Below are 18,047 nucleotides of genomic sequence, written 5' to 3'. Positions count from 1 at the left end.
CAAGCAGGCTCTGAAGTGTGTTTTGTAGAAAACACCTGTGTTTGTTTGATAAGCTTTGCTCTGGCAGGAGTTACAATGTTGTAGACTGAGAGTTCATGTTAATACATCCACCAGAAATACACAGCAAGGTTATGTGTTGATCAGTTGATGAAATGTGACCAGAGACTCAAAGGAAATTAACCTTGTGATTCCCCTAAGAGTAATGGTTCAGCGTTTGCTAATTTAGTGCTCCTAACAAGTTTACAGAATGTAACTACTTCAGGTAATAAGAATCGACTGTATTAAGCTTTCCCTGTTCTAATTACAATGTGATTTCTCTCTCCTGATTGGATCAGAGTACTAAGATCATCTCTAAACTGTTATTTTACTAATTAGTTATTTCTTCCACATATCAGTGGAGTCTGACATTTTCTATAGTAATTGAAGCTTCAGAGGTTCAAAAAAGCATAAACGGAAAAGAAAACTCTGAAATTAATTCCACCTTTTATGTGGAAATTCTTAATTGTTTGCATATTTGAATATACACTATATTTAAAGCTATCTCTAATGCTGGGTTTTTCATAATTTCAGGATTTTTCTTTTATCTCTTCTTTATGTATTTTAGGAGGACTTAAAAGGGTATTTCTTTTCCCAAAGCTTAACAATGAAAAATTAATGAGATCAATTTAATTGGCTGCTCTATTATCCCACACGAATGTGGGCAGAATAGTTACTTGAAATAAAGCTGGTGAAACAGAATTCCTGGACCAGAGAAACACTCTACTTCAAATAGTTTTTCCAAATGGCACAATTTCAAAATGCCAAGTTGCAAGTGGCATCTCTGATATCCACTATCCCTGTTAAAAAAAAAATCTGTTGCCACATTTGAGTATTCTACTGGGGGCAGGATAGGAGGCCAGGGAAGTGTTCGAAACTTCTAAAACAAGAGTGAAGGACGGATACAATTCTAACCTCAGTACTTTGTTTTCACTCCGGCCAGTGTCCAAATGGTCTGAAAATGATCATACGGATCCAAGGATCTTTCACATAGTTGGTGCCAATGTTATGGGTGTAAGAGTTGCTTATGTCATAAAGAGAATTCTTAGGCATAGTTTTTCCACATCAGAGCTGAAATGCCATGATTTCATGACAAAATCACTTCATATCATTTCTGCTAACAGGAGACGTTCAGGCTCTGGTGGGAAGCAGGCTTGTATCCTCTTCCTTCTAACCTGCCCTCCTGACTTTTCCAGCTGAAGCCCCCAATCTCTCTCTCCTGTGCACATTCAGAAAGGGAGTCAGCAGTGCTGGTGCCTCCCACTCCCACCTCCATAACTTCAATCCCACCCACCAGGAACCATCCAAAGAAAAATAATACTTAAAAAAGAAAATCGTATTAACATTTGCATAAAGCATAGCTCTTTTTATTCATCTCTGGCCATACTAAGCAAAAACCTTGTACTTACTGGGCACACCCAGCTTCAAATCAAAGCACCCCTTTCCATTCAGATCGATGCTGGAGAAATTCCATTAAGAATGAAGGGCTCTTTTACTGCAGGGGAAAGGTGATGGCGGGGAGGGATAAGTTGGGAGTTTAAGATTAGCAGATACAAACTACTGTACGTAAAATAGATAAACAACAAGATCCCACTGTATAGCACAGGGAACTATATTCAATACCTTGTAATAAACTATCACGGAAAAGAATATGAAAACGAATATATATGTATAACTGAATCACTTTGCTGTACAGTAGAAATGAACACAACGTTGTAAATTAACTACACTTCAATTAAAAAGAAAAGAATGAAGGGCTCTGGAATAAAGGGGTAGGTGGATGAGAAAATCATGAAAGAGGAAGGTTAGATAAGTTTTTTTTGTTTGTTTTTTTGCCAGCCTCATTTCAGGTAGATAGTTGCTTCAGTTTCTGGCTCTGTACCTACAGCCCCAGAGACAACTTGTCTCAGAGGTGATATTGAAGGGACTGGAGGAACTTCCATGACCTTTTTTGAAGCTGATCGCTTCCTCAGCTTATTGGAAAACAGACCTGTTGGGCTTGGAGCCTTTAAGCATAGTAGCCTTTTGTTTTTCAGCAGAAATTTCTGATCAGCAAGAGAAGATAGATTTTAGACACTGCAGCCCACTTGGTGGTTCCTATTAAGCCCTGATTCATTTATGAAATTAAATGAAGTAATAATAGTTACCATAAGCTTCCTTGTAATCATCTTAATGTATGTTTAATGTGGCCCTTAGTTGTAAACTGAAGCTCAATTCCCACATCAGTACTTTATTCCCCACTGCAAGAGCTCCTAACAAAACTCCTCTTTTACATTTTAACACAGCCCTGTGTTGCCTGGTTATCCCCTGCTGTTCAGGGATATTAATGTCTCATCAATGTGTTGCCTCATTGTTGCCAGAGGGCTCTGAATCACAGCTTGCGCTGATGATGAAGCATCCCTGTAATGAATTAATTTATCTTAGAGCATCTCTTCTCCTTTGAAGGCCAGGCGGGTTCTTTAGCGTCTTTACTGAATTAGATCGTCTTCAACTACTGCATCTGTTACTGCTTTTGGGAAGAGACAAGTATACAGCAATACACGTAGAACCATCTCAGCCTTCGAAGTATTCATTTCTCTTTCTTTCAACTCCCATTAAGTAAATATGTCTGAGTTCTTTCATAAAGATCACCATAGATCTTGGAGGACATATGCCTCTATGGATGGTTACCAATCCCCGGCCTCACTGGGTTTCTGTGAGGAGGAAATGAGCTCATGTTTCCAAGTGCTTCGTGGAGAATTGACACATGCAGTTGGCTCTCCGTGAATGATGGTCCCATACCTTTGGGGCTGCCAGATTTAGCAAAATAAATTTTAAAAATACAGGGTGCTGAGTTAACTTCAAATTTCAGATGCACAGTGAACATTTTTTAGTGTGAGTGTGTCCCAAATACTGCACCAGGACATCCTTACACCAAAAAGTTACTCGGTGTTCATCTGAAATTCAAAGGTAACTGGGCGTCCTGTATTCTACCTGGCAACCCTCATCCCTCCCCCATCCTACTTTCCTGCTTCCAGTCCCCAATTTTGTTCTGTTTTTCTCAATAGCAATATTGGTTGAGGGAATTGTGTAGGAATCATTAGGGAGATTTTCTTTTTTTCCTAATGAAGACCTTACCTTTCTAGAATTTAGGCAGGAATTAGTTTTTTTTTTTTTTTTTTTTTTAAGCATTGCAAATACAAATCCTTGTCGCAAGCACATAGTTTAGTGCCTGGCACATAATCGTGCTCAATGAATATTGATCAATTGAATGAATGAATGAACCATTGCCTGGACAATGGATGGTTGGAGTCTAAATGTGTTGAGAAATGTGGTAGTTTGATTTCAGCGAATGGGATCAATTGCCAGTAGATCAAAAGCATTACAGAGAAGACATGAACAATGACCTCCCATGTCTTAATCCCCACAACCTGTGGCCATGTTGTTTTACATGGTGAAAGGGACTTTGTAGATGGCAAAAGGGACTTTTTAGATGACCCTTGGTACGGATCTTGAGACGTGGAGATGATCCTGCACGATCCAGGTAGGCTGAATGTAATCAGGAGGGTCCTCCTAAGAGGGGGAGGACAGGTGGGTCAGAGTCAGAAAAGACTGTGTGACAGTGGGATGACAGAGAGAGAGAAACTGGAAGATGCCACGCTGCTGGCTTTGAAGATGGAGGAAGGGGACATCCAGGAGTGCAGGGTGCCCTCCAGAAACTGGAAAAGGCAAGGAGATGGACTCTTTTCCATGGGCTCTGGAGGGAAAGCAGCCCAAGGACCCGTTTTAGACTCCTGACCTCAAAGCCTCTGAGACAACAAACTTGAGGTAACTCGTTGCCACAACTTTAGAAAAGTAATACAAGGGGAATATAAATAATAAACAAAGAAAGGTGTGAGCTAGGAGCCTGCCTAGCTGGGGGACATCTGACAGAAAGATTTGTCTGGGACTAGGACCGGGAAAGCAGAGGGATGGAAATCAGCATATGGGCAGATAGAAAGGGTCAAAGAACACAGAAATTGGCAGATTCCCAAGAACTGAAGAGAATGAGTGTGTTAGTCTTCTGGGGCTGCCAGAAAAAAACACCACAGATTGGGTGGGTTAAAAAATTAATTTTCTCACAGTTCTGGAGGCTAGCAGTCCAAGGTCAAGATGGCAGCTGATCTGGTTTCCTCTGACGCCTCTCTCCTTGGCTTGCAGGTGGCTGCCTTCTCACCGTGTCCTCACTCCGTCTTTCCTCTGTGCGTGCACAGCCATCGTGTCTCTTTGTGGGTCCAAATGTCCTCTTACTAGGATGCCAGTCAGACTGGATTAGGGCCCATTCCATCCAATTCAGCACATAACAATAGGGTTGACAAATTGAGGAACAATCTGTAGAATAATCAGTTAGTGCTCCAGATTAGAGAGGAAGGTGATCTATGACAATTCGGTGCAACCCAAAGCGATCCAGGACTGAATGCCAGACAGAGAAAGGACTTTAGTGGGACAGCTGGCAATCATTTGAATAAAATCTGTAAGTTGGGAAATAGTATTACATCAGTGCCTATTTCCTCACTTTAATAATTGTGCCATGGTTATGTAAGATGTCAATATTTGGGGAAGCTGGGGTGAAGAGTATAGGGGACCCTGTAGTATTTCTGCAACTTTGTAAAAAGTGGAATTATTTCAAAATGTAAAGTTAAAAATGAAAACAAATTAATAATTAACTAAAATAGGATAAACAAATAGAAGAGAGAGAGAATGAGAATGGAGTTGGATGTGACAATGAAGGAAAAAGAGGGGAAAGGAAGCAAAGGGATACTGATTTTCATGAGGTCAGAGATTACATGTGCTGTTTCAGTTTACAATGACCCCCTGCTTCTGGGACAGTGCCTGGGAGCTGGGGAGGTAATATTCATTGAGGCACAAACTCTGAAGAGAAGGCAGTGGGCCCAAGGAACCCCACCTCACGTTCATGAGAGGGCTCAAATTTTAATTTCTGACAATGTCTCCAAAGACCGTTACACAATCAGTCTGTGTGTGTCTAAAGTGTGAATTCTTTGCATGTAAACATGTAAAATACATCGCTATCTTGGTAACTGAGTTTTGGTAGCTCTTCTTTTTTCCCCCCTCAATTCCCCCCCACCCCCCCTTTTAACCTTTTTGTTCGTTTGTTTTGAGATACAATTCCCATACCATACAATTCACCATTTTAAAGTGTATTCAATGGTTTTCCCTGCAACTGTTATCACTAATTACAAAACATTTCATCACCGCAAAAAAGAACCCCGCACCCAGCGAGCAGTCACTTTACATCGCTGCCCGTCGCCCAGCCCATGATCAGCCTACTCTCGGTCCCTATGGATTTGCCTATTGTGGACATTTCACGTAAGGGGACCGTGCCTTATGCGCACCAGCCGCGTTTCAAAAGCTCAGCCCCCATGGTCACCAGTGGCCACGGGATTGGACGGCGCGGGTTGGGTGTGCGCGGGGCGCCCAATCGCTTTCCAGCATCCGGAGGAGGCAGGTGCAGGTGGCGGGAGGCGGCGCGCGGGAGGCCGGGGGCCAGGGGCGCCGGGCGTGGCCCGGGAGCCGGCGGCGGTGGCTGGCGGGCGCCCAGGGCCGGGGCATGGCGGGCTGGTGGCGGGCGCTCCCGCGCGCCGTCCGGCGTTACCCGTGGCCCACGAACGTGCTGCTCTACACCGCGCTCTTCTCGGCTGGCGATGCGCTGCAGCAGCGCCTGAGGGGTGGCCCCGCCGACTGGCAGCAGACGCGGCGCGTGGCCACCGTGGCCGTGGCCTTCCACGCAAACTTCAACTACGTGTGGCTGCGCCTGCTGGAGCGCGCAATGCCAGGCCGCGCGCCGCGTGCGGTCCTGGCCAAGGTGCTGTGCGACCAGGCGCTCGGCGGGCCGGTGGCGATCTCTGCCTTCTACGCTGGTGAGGAGCCTGGTGGGGTGTGGGGATGTGATGGGGATTGAGGGGGTGGGGGTGGGTCCCGGGGCTGGAGCTGGGGGAAGGGGCTGGATCTGGTGACAGGGCCGGGAGCCAGGACTAGGGGACTGAAGCCGGGGGTTCAAGGAGCTGGGACATGGCAGGAGCCTGTGGCCTGGGGGCCAGGGACCAGGGTTTGAGGGGAGTGGGAAGGTCGGGGCCGAGGATGGAGGTCGAGGTGCAAGGGCTAAGATGTCTGGGGACCGTGGATTAGACAGATTGAGGGGGAAGAAGTTGAGAGGTGGTTGCTGGAGAGGCCAGGGGTTAGGGGGCCTGGGTCCAGCAGGGCAGGGATCCAGGGGCCAGGGTCTTCTTTGGGATGCTGAGGTTGCACGTGGTCTGGGTCTGTAGGTGTCAGGGGGCCAGGGGCTAGGCTGGAACTGAGAGAAGCAGGGCTGGGGTTTATTTCCTCTTGAAAAAGATCCATGGAAATGATGAGATCCCCAGCTAGTTACCATAGCAGCTGCAACCCCTGTGACCAAGTTGTGGGGTGGGAGTTGTCCTGCTCCTTGGAAAATTCCTGTCTGGGGCTAGCGGCCTCCTTTCCAACTCAGGCACAAAATGTGAGGGGATTCAGAACTGTAGGGGCAGAGCCGGTGGAATCTGAGGTCTGGCCTACTTTCTCAGAAAAATGTATGCTCGGGGCCATAGTCCTGCTTTGCTAACAAGATTTACCTGCCTGGTGGAGGGAGGGGGACCCCATCCCCTTAGGGTCAAAACCCACAGAATATGTGAAGAGACTTCAGACCCCTGCCACGAGAGGATTCTATACCTGTGAGTGTCCCAGGGAACCCCCTCCTCCGAAAGTCCAGCCTGGAGCCTGAGAGCCTGACTTTGGGAACCTTCCTTGGGGCCCTAAATTCTAAAAACAATAGAAGGGGCTCTGTGGCCTTCATCTTCATAGCATTTTCTATCTCCTGGAAGGGAGTGGGCAGGGGAGAAGCACCCATCCTCCAAGAAAATTCAAGGGCCCTGGGCCTGACCTTGGCATTGGCTGTTGGTACTTTTTTCTAACCTGGTCAAAGTGGTCAAGTCACGACCTTGAAGGAACCTCCACTGCCCTGTGAGTCTTATTTGGGGGGGCCAGAGTCCAACTGCACAGGAAACATGCCTGATGCAGTGCCAGCCGGCCAGATGGCCGATGGGGTCAGTGAGGTCAGGAGACAGAAGACCTGAGAGCAGGAGCTGCCTAGTTTATCAGATCTCTGGCTGGTCCCAGGGTGTGACTTCCAGACCAGATTTGCAAACCAGTTTCTCCTGCCTACTACTGCAGTGGCCTCTTCATGAAGGGATTGGGAGCCTGGGGGCTGGGCGTTTAGTAATCAGATTCCCATTTAATCCTCAAACAATCCCAGTGAGGCAGATACTTTATTCCTATGTTACAGATTTAGAAACTGAGGCTCAAAGGGGATAAATAACTTGTCTGAAGACAACACAATCCATGGCATGGTCTTCATTCCGATGGAGGTTTCAGCGTGCTTGAAACCGGAAAGGTGCTGCAGGAACAGGGCTTCTGGGGCCTATGGGTCAAGCCCAGGGCACCCTGAAATGGATTCCTGCCCACACTGCTTCTTTGCTTTGCTTTTCCGATTTCTGGGCCCCGGTTTCCTTCTCCTCAAATTAAAAAAGGGGTAAGGGGGCAGGGGGTGAGTTGCATGTTTAAAGCACTTCAGACTTGGAAATTGCCTGTATCTTTGTGCTGGGGCCCCTTGGGAGCTAGAGTAGTTGAGATTGCGAAGTCTGGCTTGGAATCCACACTTAGGTTGGACTTGGACCGCTGTCAACCTCCCCAAGCTCTTCCTCCTCTGTAACTCTACCATCCTCAGCTGAGGGCTAGGAGGGTCATGTGAAAGAACCTAACGAGCTTAGCCCTTAATTAGTACTGGGTAAGTGGAAGGAGATATTACCGATAAACTGGGCTGGGTTTTCTTATGAGTCCCGTTCTAAGAACCCCCTGCAATTGATCAAAAAGATCTTATTTTCCTTTCCTCTTAATCCTAGTTGGGGGAGAATTTTTAAAGCATTCTTTATTTTTACACCCTTCCTAAAAATAGGAAGGTTTTGTCTTTGCTCCCTGAATTCCTTTTCAGGGTTCTTGAAAGTTTTCCAGATGTTTTTCGGAACGCTGAATTGGTGTCCTGCTTTCAGATTCCAATTAGAAAGCTTCTTTGATGGAAAGTCTGTAGTTGCTGGAACACCCAAGGTCCTGCAGCCTTTTTGTAAAAGGCGGCAATTAAATTTAAAAATTTTAAACATTTCACAAAACGTTTTGAAGGGAGAGAGGAAAAGTCACCAAATAGTCCCACTACGCTAACATTGTGGGTTTTGTGACTTCTCTTACAGCTTAAAAAAAAATCATTCTGCTATACTTTGTGCCCTGCTTTTCTCACTTAATACTTATCATTGCTTTAAAATATACCTAGTTTTAGGATGGAGATTATCTTCTGTTTTCACTGTTGGGCCAGAAGGGACATAGCGAGAGAGTGAGAGTGGTGGTTACCTTGCATACTGGAATAGAAAACTTGAACATGAACCTCTTATACAGGATTCTTCCTATTGACTCTTTTAAAATATTTTTGGTGTTTGTTTTTGCAAATAGGTATGAGTATTCTCCAGCGAAAGGACGACATATTTTTGGACCTGAGACAGAAATTCTGGAATACATATATGGTAAGACAGACTTTTGAAGAAGCAACCAAGATCTCTTTGTATCTTTTTCATGTTAAATACATTTTAATAAAAATATTCTTAAATTAGGGCTCCAGTTGGTTGGCACAAGGGTATAATGTTTTGACAGATCTTAAATTTGTTTCGATATAGTTGAATGAGGAGCTTTAAGAGTGGTTCTATGTGAGTGTCTCTGAATTTTATTCAGTGTTCACAGTGACCTCTGACGTTCTTATATTTACTCTTGTTAGTGATCACAGTAAATTTTGGAGCCAAATAGGTTATTGCAAAATAGGAATAGTAGAAATGACACAAATGAACTTATTTACAAAACAGAAACAGACTCATAGACCTAGAAAACAAACTTAATGGTTACCAAGGGGAAAGGGACAGGTAGAGGGATACACTGAAAGTTCAGGATTTGCAGATACTAAATACTATATATAAAATAGATAAACAGCAAGATCCTACTGTATAGCATAGGGAATTATATTCAATACCTTGTAATAGCCTATAATGAAAAAGAACATGAAAAGGAATATATATATGTGTAACTGAATCCCTATGCTGTACACCAGAAATTAACACAACATTGTAAACCGACTATAATTAAAAAAAAAAAAGGAATAGTAGAATGTGAGTGGCATAATGGAATTGTTCCCACATTTAGAGCCAATGTTTCCAGGTGTGCATTCTGTTGAGTCCCTATGAAAGGCACCTTCTTAATATCACACAGGTATTTACAGAGAAGGAAGATGTTTCCTAGGGTTATTCCTAGGCTTGAAGCAAGTCAACTGTTGCACTGTGTGCCCAGTACAAATACATATAATCCAGTCCAACAAATAATTCAGTTATTCAATGAAGATTTACTGAGCAGTGTCCTCAAGGCCTGGCAAAGTCAGGGATGCTTTCCAGCGCTGGTCTAGAGCATGTTTGATTCTATTAAAGACAACGAGGTGAATTTTCAGCATTCCAGAGTGTGCACAGACTGGCTTAGGGCTTCACATCTACTTAATTCCCTATCAAAAGCAGTGCCGTGCCACCCCCAGCTATCACCTGCTCTGCTTCTAGCATCTTCTGTTGAAAGATCCTGAGTGTCAGAACCAGCATCACCCGCTTGATGGCTGGAGGCAAGTGATGAGGAGGGTGGAAGCCACATGCTTCCCCTGGGCCTCTCTACCCGAGGACAGTTCCTTCTTGTTTCCAGGGGGAAAATGCTCAGAACTCTTTTTTTTTTTTTAAATTATTTATTTATTTACAGAGGGGGAATAATTAGATTTGTTTGTTTATTTTTAAATGAAGGTACTAGGGATTGAACCCAGGACTCCGTGCATGCTCAGCTCCGTACCACTGAGCTATATTCTCCCCTCCCCCCACCTCAATCAGGACTCTTGTTACTTACCTTGGAGCAAAAATTGTGAGCCCAGGGTGACATCCAAATGTGATTTTCTTCTGCTTTATTTTGGAAAAAGGAACAGGTTTTCCCATTATGTCATAGATCCTGTGGTGATAGGTACATCTGACGTTCATACGAAGACCAAGCAAGCAGAATTATGAAAGAAAAGGGGCTTTCAGCAAGGATTTGCGGATGTTTCAGATTCTCCTACCTTAGCAAAGACACACAGGCTATCTTTCTTGGGCAGAAACATGGGGACTTCTGCACCCCTTTTTAAAAAACAGTGGTTCCAGATGAGTCAGTTGAATCGATCCTCCTGAGAAGAAAGAGGGTACCAGCCATCTGTTGCTTAGCACCATTTGGGGACTTTCCTGAAGATCTCCCAGAACAAGACTTAGGGGGAGGGGACAGCTCAGTGGTAGAGTGCATGCTCAGTATGCATGAGGTCCTGGGTTCAATCCCCAGTACTTCCATAAAAATCAATCAGTCAAACAAACAAACCAGCTATGGGGTTATTGTAACCAAGTTCACATAAGAAATAAGCAGTAGGAAGAAGAATGATTTGAGAAATACTTAGGCAGAATTGGCAGGTCTTGATTGATTGGAGGTAGGGGTAGTGGGCAAGGACATATCCAAGGGTGACCCACCCACATTTGCTGGGTGTCACTCAGCATCCTCTAAGCAAGAGCCCACTTTTCTCTCCTAGTTGTTTATTTGCTTATTTCTCTGTTATCAGCATGGATTCAGGGATTCCCATTTTTTCCAATGGCTAATAATTCATTGCTGTGTTTGATTATTTTTGGTGTGCAGATACCCCAGATTTGGGCCATGAGAGTCCCTTCAGGTTGGCTCCTATGTCCTTTGGACAAACCCCTACTCCCATCCTTTTTTTTTTTAAAGCCACTTCCTTACATTAAGTCATAAAAGATGTTCTAGGTTCGTCTGGTACATTTACCTGCCCTGCCCTGGTCCTGGAATCAGCCATTTCTCTGAGGAGCCCTTTTGCTTTTTGTGGGGAATGGCACAGAAGACCAAGACCAACTGCACGTTAGGTGATGCTACACCCTGCAGGAAGAAAACTGCTGTGAAGAAGTGAAGTCATGTTTGGATGGCTTTAATCTTCTGATAGCTTTTCCTAAAGTAGTAAGTTCTTAAATGAGTATATACTTTAAACTTTTAATAGCTTTTATTGCAACAGTTTATCGTAGAAACTTTAGAAAATAAAAATTGGTAAGAAAAGAAAAAACAATACCACCTTTATATTACATTGTCATAGGGACTATTTGAAAAATCTCTAGGTTTTTTTTTTAAAGATATAATTTACATATTAAGACCTCTATCTTTCAAAAAAAATCCATAATAATGACCTTTTTGTCAATAAGTATAGGTTAAAGCCTGTTAAAATAAATCCATCTTAAAAGCTAAACTTATTCTATAGCATGAAATAGTTAGAATATATTATTAGCAAATCACCATAAAGAATGGTTTGGTCTATAGTTTTAAAAATTCAGTAATGATCCTGTATTTTATAAATATATCCCTGCATCATTTGCTTGGGCAAACAGGAAAATTATAATATACAAATAACATGTTGTTATTTTAAAAGCAGTTGCCTTCTGGAATTGGTCCTGATTCTGGTAGACTTTTAATTGTAGATCTGTGAATATAGCTAATAAAAATCTTTATGCTTGTGCCTAACAGCTTTTTGTACAACTCCCCACCCTCTTCCACTCGAGAGACCATAAATAGTCTAATTTAATCAGCTTAGCCTGAAATATAACACCACCTCCACATTCCAGCTGCGTGGCTTTCTTAATGCTTTATGGAATGAACTGTGTGATTGTTTCGTGTGATTAAAAGGCATTCTAATAAAGTTTTTCTTTATTCCAGAGTGGTCTGATGTACTGGCCTTTTGTACAGGTGAGTTTCAAACCACTTAGAGTGCTAACTGGTGGGTTTGGTTTATGTGGAGCCCTAAGACTGTCTCTATGTTACAGCTGGCCAACTTCAGCCTTGTTCCCGTTCACTGGAGAACAACTTACACTGGACTCTGTGGTTTTCTGTGGGCCACCTTCCTCTGCTTCTCACAACAGGGTGGTGATGGCACATTGAAGTCAGCTTTCACTCTCCTTTGTATAAAGGGGACACGTGAGGTTGAAAAGGCCCCACAGAAGTGACAAGTTGAGAACTCCCTGAAAGTGACTACTTTTTTAAAGGCAGTGGATTGACTGCAGATGAAATACTTCGCTTACCACTTGTGTACTCCATTTTGAAGAATTACTATTCTATAGACTCGATTGTTTCTTAACTAGTGATGATAACTTTCAATTTTATTCGCATCTCCCTTTTTTCCCATTCTAAGCTGAAAGGATTACTTCTCTAATACTTTGGCTACTATCAATAACAGTGGCAAAGTGGCGTTTTACAATCACTATTTCTAGCCTAATATTTTATTGCCAGTTGATTTAAGGAACCCCCATTTTGATTGTATACATCTCTCCTCTGAAGTCTCAGGTTATCTCCTAAACACTTTTGGATCAGATTACCTTTTATAACAAAAAGAGTCCTTATAGTAAATTTCTGTTTACACAGAATTCGATCAGGAAGATTGAATCACCAGGTTTTCCCCTAAAATACTGTGTAACTTATTGTTATGCTGATACTAAGGTTCTGCAAGTACATTTTATATCAAAAAACAAAACAAAACAAAACTGTGTATGATCATTGTGTTCTGTACAGAATGTATTTGGCTGATGTCTTCTACTTTTATAGTTTTTAAATATTCTTTAATGCTTTTTAGCCTTCAGCATATTTACTTGGCTAAACATTGAATTTCCTTGACATACGAAATATACAAAAGGAGGGGGAGGGTATAGCTCAAGTGGTAGAGCGCATGCTTAGCATACACAAGGTCTTGGATTCAATTCTTCTCATCACCACCTCTAAAAATTTTAAATAAGTAGACCTAATTACCTCCCCCTAAAAAATAAAAAAAAAGAAAGAAATTTTGAAAAAAAAAAAAGAAATATAAAAAGTATTTGGCTTTTAAAAGAAATATATTGACTGAAGTGTCTAAAAAAAATTAAGTTTTCTTTTGGAAGGAAGAATTCTATTTCATAAAGTTCCAGGGAAAATAGTTACCCCAAAATTCACAGTGATGTCCTATTTTTAAATTAGTGCTTTAACAAATCTTTATAGGTAATCTTTAAGGCAGACATGAGAAACTCAATCCAGTTTTTCAGATTTACTCAGTTTTTCTAACTTCAAAACCAGTGGGTTTAAGAATTATGTGAATAATTCAAGAAGTTTTAGCAATTTTCATCCAAGAATCGCATCACTATTCTGTTGCTTCCAGTGGAGTGTTTCACAAATGTAAGGATGTGAAGTGCTGAGATGTTAATATATTTATCTTCAGAATTTATATTTAAGATTAACTTAAGAATGTATTCCTAAATATTTTAAGCATATAATTTATATAAATTGTAATATAAATTTATATGTCATAAGTATATAACTTCTAAGTATATGATTTATTTCAATTTAATAGGTGTTAATATATTTTACATTATTAGGACAACAGTAAGGAAACTTCTAAATAGTTTATTTCTAAAATAATTTGTGTTTTGCATAGTTTTAAAAGTAGTTGATACAACAGAAAAGCTATTTCACAATACATGACATGTTTTACTATTTAAAAAGTACATCCAGACTAGTGACTGTGCCTCAGCTTTGAATAATGCAGATGCTTCTGTCCAGCTTACTTGTAATTAAAAATGATGCATAATTTGCAAACCTATCAGTCTTTTTCATTTCTAGGAAAATTAATGAAAGTCATTCCTTTATCTATATCATAGTTTGGTTTGGTTGGAAAGAATTAGGCAATGTGAGAGTTTGCATGTGTTTAAAATTTTCTAATACCAAGCATGGGAGTGGCATGTAAAAATACTTTCCTCAAAATCTATCAGAAAGGTGATTCAGCGGACAAAGTGACTGATTATTTGTCCAGTACACAGTCAGTGAAATTTGGCATTTAAGGGTTCATAAAAATGAAGGGTGCTTTAGGAAAATTTTATCTTATTTGTATGGATGCTTTTGGGGCCAAAATAAGAAAACTGTTTAATGGATGAAAGGAATTACAACTACAAAAGATTTAGTTCAAAGAGGGAAACATTTTCCCATTCTAGTACTTCAGTGATAATTCCAATTTTGGTTTTTAATACTTCGAAGAAAATGTTTTATTTCTTTTACTATAAAATGTATTGATAAAGAGATTTAACTTTGGTGTTCAGGTTGTATCTAAGTAGGGCCTCCAGATCAACTATGTTAACCAAAACCGAACTAAAAGTCTCTTCAGGTTAGCAAAAAAAAAAAAAAAAACAAAAACAAAAAAAAGTAGTCTCTTTAATTAAGGTAGATAACCCAGAACTACAATTTCTAACTCATCCATTATTGCTATATACTTTCATATACTTTCTTTATATCTCTTCTAAGAATCGTCATCCTTTAGGATTCATTTGAAGCTATTGAAAAATATTTTCTTTTGCAAGATGGGCAGTTTACGTTGAGTGGAATTTTATGTGAACTTCTGCAGGGTGTTTGCCAAAACCACTTATATCCAGAACATGCTTAACAATATATTCTGGAGGCAGCTTTTGTTTAAAATTATGTTCATCTCCTGAAAGAATTAGAAAGTTAATGGATTTTTGTGCCTGAAGATCATGACTTTGCATTGGCTACATTTAATCTAGTTTTACCGATATTTAGAAACCAAATCACAGAAAATGCAATTAAAAAACTATTGAGGTGCGTAGGATATAGCTCAGTGGTAGAGTGCATACTTAGCATGCATGAGGTCCTGGGTTCAATCCCCAGTACCTCTATCAAATGAATAAACCTGATTACTTCCCCCCTCCAAAAAAAATATTAAAAAATGTTTTTATTTATTTATTTGTTTATATTGAAGTGTAGTTGATTTACAGAAAATTATTCTTTTAATACTGTCAATGGCCATTAAGTGAAAGGGGAAATCTGGACTTTAAAGATAAAGGATAACGGATGAAGAGCTGTAAACAGCAGCCAACCAAGTGAATAAAAGGGAATGGTTTACAGCTGACTAACATTATTGGTATTTATCAGTTAAAAGCGTATCTTTTTTTAGTTCTCTTCCCCATTGTAAGTCTGTCTTTCCTTAAATCTTTATTCGTCCATACCTTCTGTCCTCTTTCCCTGTTGAGTGGCCATAATAAGCCCCCTTCTCCTGTACTTCATCCCTCCCCAGCCACGGCCACCCAGACACTGGGGGCTGGCGGGAGGGGGCAGAATAATTGTGATGAGGTTATAGGGACCAGCCTACTTAAGTCACATGACAGCTATGCTTTAGAGAGATGGTAGCAGAGACCCCTATTTTGGAATTTCTTCCCCCAGAGGGGAGAAAAGGAAGAAGGATCAGCCCTAGAGAGAATTTTGAAGTGAGGGAACATTCTGGAGGCAGCTTCTATTTGCAATTAGGTTCATCTTCTGAAAGTGTTAGAAACCTGATGGGTTCTCGTGCCAGAAGATTTTGACCTTGCGGTGTCCACTTTCTTTTCAGAGATCCTCCCGTTCTTCTGGATGCCCTGTCCTGCATTCTCTCCAACTTAGTGCTGTATCTTCCAGATCAGATCTCATCTCTTCCTCACCTCTCCAAACTCCCATTCTCTCCTGTGACTGACTTGAGCTACATTTAGAAAAGTAGGTTTATTAAGCTAACTCACTGAGATGCGGATTACAGCCTTTATGGCTAAGTTGTTTTGTTTTTTTTTAATTGCTAACAAAAACGAATCTCTGGATGGAATTTTAGGAACTATTGCTGTGCTGAAAGGAGGTAGAAAAAAAGGGTATATTTTTGTCAGGAGACTTCTGATACACTTTACATTATGACGTTCACTTCCCATTGCATTAAAACCAGCCATGCACTTCAACTAAAAAATTGAAGAAAAAAAAAAACAAAAAACGAAACACCAGCCAGGCAAAGATCATTGCAATGTATTGTGAAACTTTCCACAATGGATGATCTTTATCTGTTTGCATGTTTGTATTCCCTACCGGACTGAGCTACTGGAAGGAAGAATATATTTCTTATTCATATTTGTCTCTGAAACGTCCCACACAGTGTCCAGCACATGGTGGAAACTCTAACACTGTTGAGTGACTGAAGGTAATTTGTGGATTTCTCATCTGTCATTTTCTTCGGCCCAGACTGGTGCTGAGGAGTCTGGACTGATGGTCCTTTCATCTTCACCCTGTATTCAGGCAGCTGTCCTGTCTTACGCTCAGCACAGCCCAGACCTTCACATGCTTTGGCCCCAGGCCTAGAAAATTGTGTTTTCTTGGAGATGGTTAAGACTTGTGGGCTTTGATGCCCTGACATAACCTCCAAAAACCATCTCTTCACACCCCTCCCCAGCTCTGCAAAGCCTGTATTGTTTGTTTTTGAGAATTGGATAAAATCATGGTAGTTGGGCCTTCTCCAAACCACTAAATTACCCTTTGTGATGGTTAATTTTATGAGTCAACTTGACTGGGCCACAGGGTTATTTGGTCAAAAATTACTCTGGGTGTTTCCCTGAAAGTGTTTTTGGATGAGATTAGTATTTAAATTGGGGGTGGGGAGGGTATAGCTCAGTGGTAGAGTGCATGCCTAGCATGCATGAGGTCCTGGGTTCAATCCCCAGTACCTCCATTAGAAATAAACAAACAAACAAACAAACCTGATTACCTCCCCCTACCCCCAAAAGTATTTAAATTGGGAGACTGAGTCAAGCAGATTGTCCTGCCTAAGGCCTCGTCCACTCAGTTGAAGGCCTGAATCGAACAAAAAGACTGGCCTCCTCCCAGGTAATAGAATTCTTACTGCCCAACTGCCTTCAAACTGGGACATTGGCTTTTTTCCTACCTTTGGACTTGAAACATAGGCTCTTCCTGTGTCTCAAGCCTGTCGGCCTTCACATGGGAGCTGCAGTGTCAGCTTGCCTGGTTCTCAGACCTACAGACTCAGCATGGAACTTAATTAAATTCTCTGGGGTGTCCAGCTTGCTGCCTCGCCCTGCAGAATTTGAGCCTTGCCCGCATAATCATGTGAGCCAAGCCTTATAATAAATCTCTTTCTCTCTACACACAATCCTATTGCTTCTGTCTCTCTGGAGAACCCTGAATAATATCCCCCCTTTATGTATGTTAGTATTCCATAGTTTGTGGTTCATGCTCTGTGGCTGCCTGTGGGTGATGACCACCAGCTCACAACTGTTACAGATTTACTCTGCACATCACTTTCTGGGAGCCCTGAAATCATAATATGCAGGTGGTCATCCACTCCTACTCCACTCATACTCCTCTGTATAGGACAACACATCTGTATGACCTGAAAATGGAAATTCAGCCAGATAGCCAGGTCATTGCCAAATAACAGAACTGACTACATTTTCACTTTAGGTTGACAGTGGATGGGAGATGTAGGTTGTGAATTCTGTGAATATGGGGGACTGAGAATTAATTCCAGTTAGACGGTAAGCCGTTTTGGAGCTGAGACCATCTCAGTGCTTGATTATGCTTCCTAGTGAAGGGCTCGGTCAAGACTGATACTCTACCTCGATACTGAGGTCAGATAGTTGCTCAGACACCTGCTATGTCTGAATACTGCCTTTTTAGTATTCACGATGAATAACTATTTGTTCATTTTTTAATACTCATATCTGTGTCCTGTCCCTCTGAGCCATGGAGCTAGACTACTCTTTTTTCATATTTTGGGTGGAAAGGCTTGTAAAAGCAATACCAGTTGTTTCACTTCAAAATTTAAACGTTATGTATGGATATAAAATTTTGGGTGCAATGTGATTTCGTGTAATGAAAAATAAATGAATTTTAGTTAAATACTGCAAATGACTCTGGCTGTTTTGTGTTATTGGTGGTATGAATATTCTGGGAAATATTAAAGGAAATGAGATTTACATCCTGTTATC

The 18,047-nt window shown here is 41.5% G+C and overlaps 1 protein-coding gene and 1 non-coding gene across 6 annotated transcripts; both read left to right on the top strand.

The window, feature by feature from the left end:
• The first annotated feature begins 5,533 nt into the window (after nt 1–5,533).
• On the top strand, nt 5,534–17,963 carry MPV17L (MPV17 mitochondrial inner membrane protein like). Of its 5 annotated transcripts, none has more exons than XR_012500352.1 (5): nt 5,536–5,933; nt 8,587–8,695; nt 10,978–11,193; nt 11,941–11,970; nt 15,641–15,744. XR_012500352.1 is itself a non-coding variant. In XM_074346306.1 (4 exons), exons 1-4 carry the CDS (start codon nt 5,624–5,626, stop codon nt 12,225–12,227), a joined length of 591 nt encoding a protein of 196 aa, XP_074202407.1. In that variant the 5' UTR covers nt 5,538–5,623; the 3' UTR covers nt 12,228–17,940. The 5 variants fall into 5 exon arrangements, 3 of the variants coding, with proteins under 3 accessions (XP_074202409.1, XP_074202407.1, XP_074202408.1); XR_012500351.1 differs by lacking the exon at nt 15,641–15,744 and adding an exon at nt 12,048–12,155; XM_074346306.1 differs by lacking the exon at nt 10,978–11,193 and having other exon boundaries at nt 5,538–5,933; nt 8,587–8,657; nt 12,048–17,940.
• TRNAA-AGC (transfer RNA alanine (anticodon AGC)) lies at nt 16,699–16,771 on the top strand. Its single transcript has one exon. It is a non-coding gene; the product is annotated as a tRNA-Ala (tRNA).
• Nucleotides 17,964–18,047: the final 84 nt, after the last annotated feature.

The sequence above is a fragment of the Camelus bactrianus genome, chromosome 18, assembly GCF_048773025.1.
Source record: "Camelus bactrianus isolate YW-2024 breed Bactrian camel chromosome 18, ASM4877302v1, whole genome shotgun sequence".
Classification (NCBI taxonomy): domain Eukaryota; kingdom Metazoa; phylum Chordata; class Mammalia; order Artiodactyla; family Camelidae; genus Camelus; species Camelus bactrianus.
The sequence above is the reverse complement of the archived record's forward strand: the minus strand, read 5'-3'. Positions and strand labels throughout refer to the sequence as shown.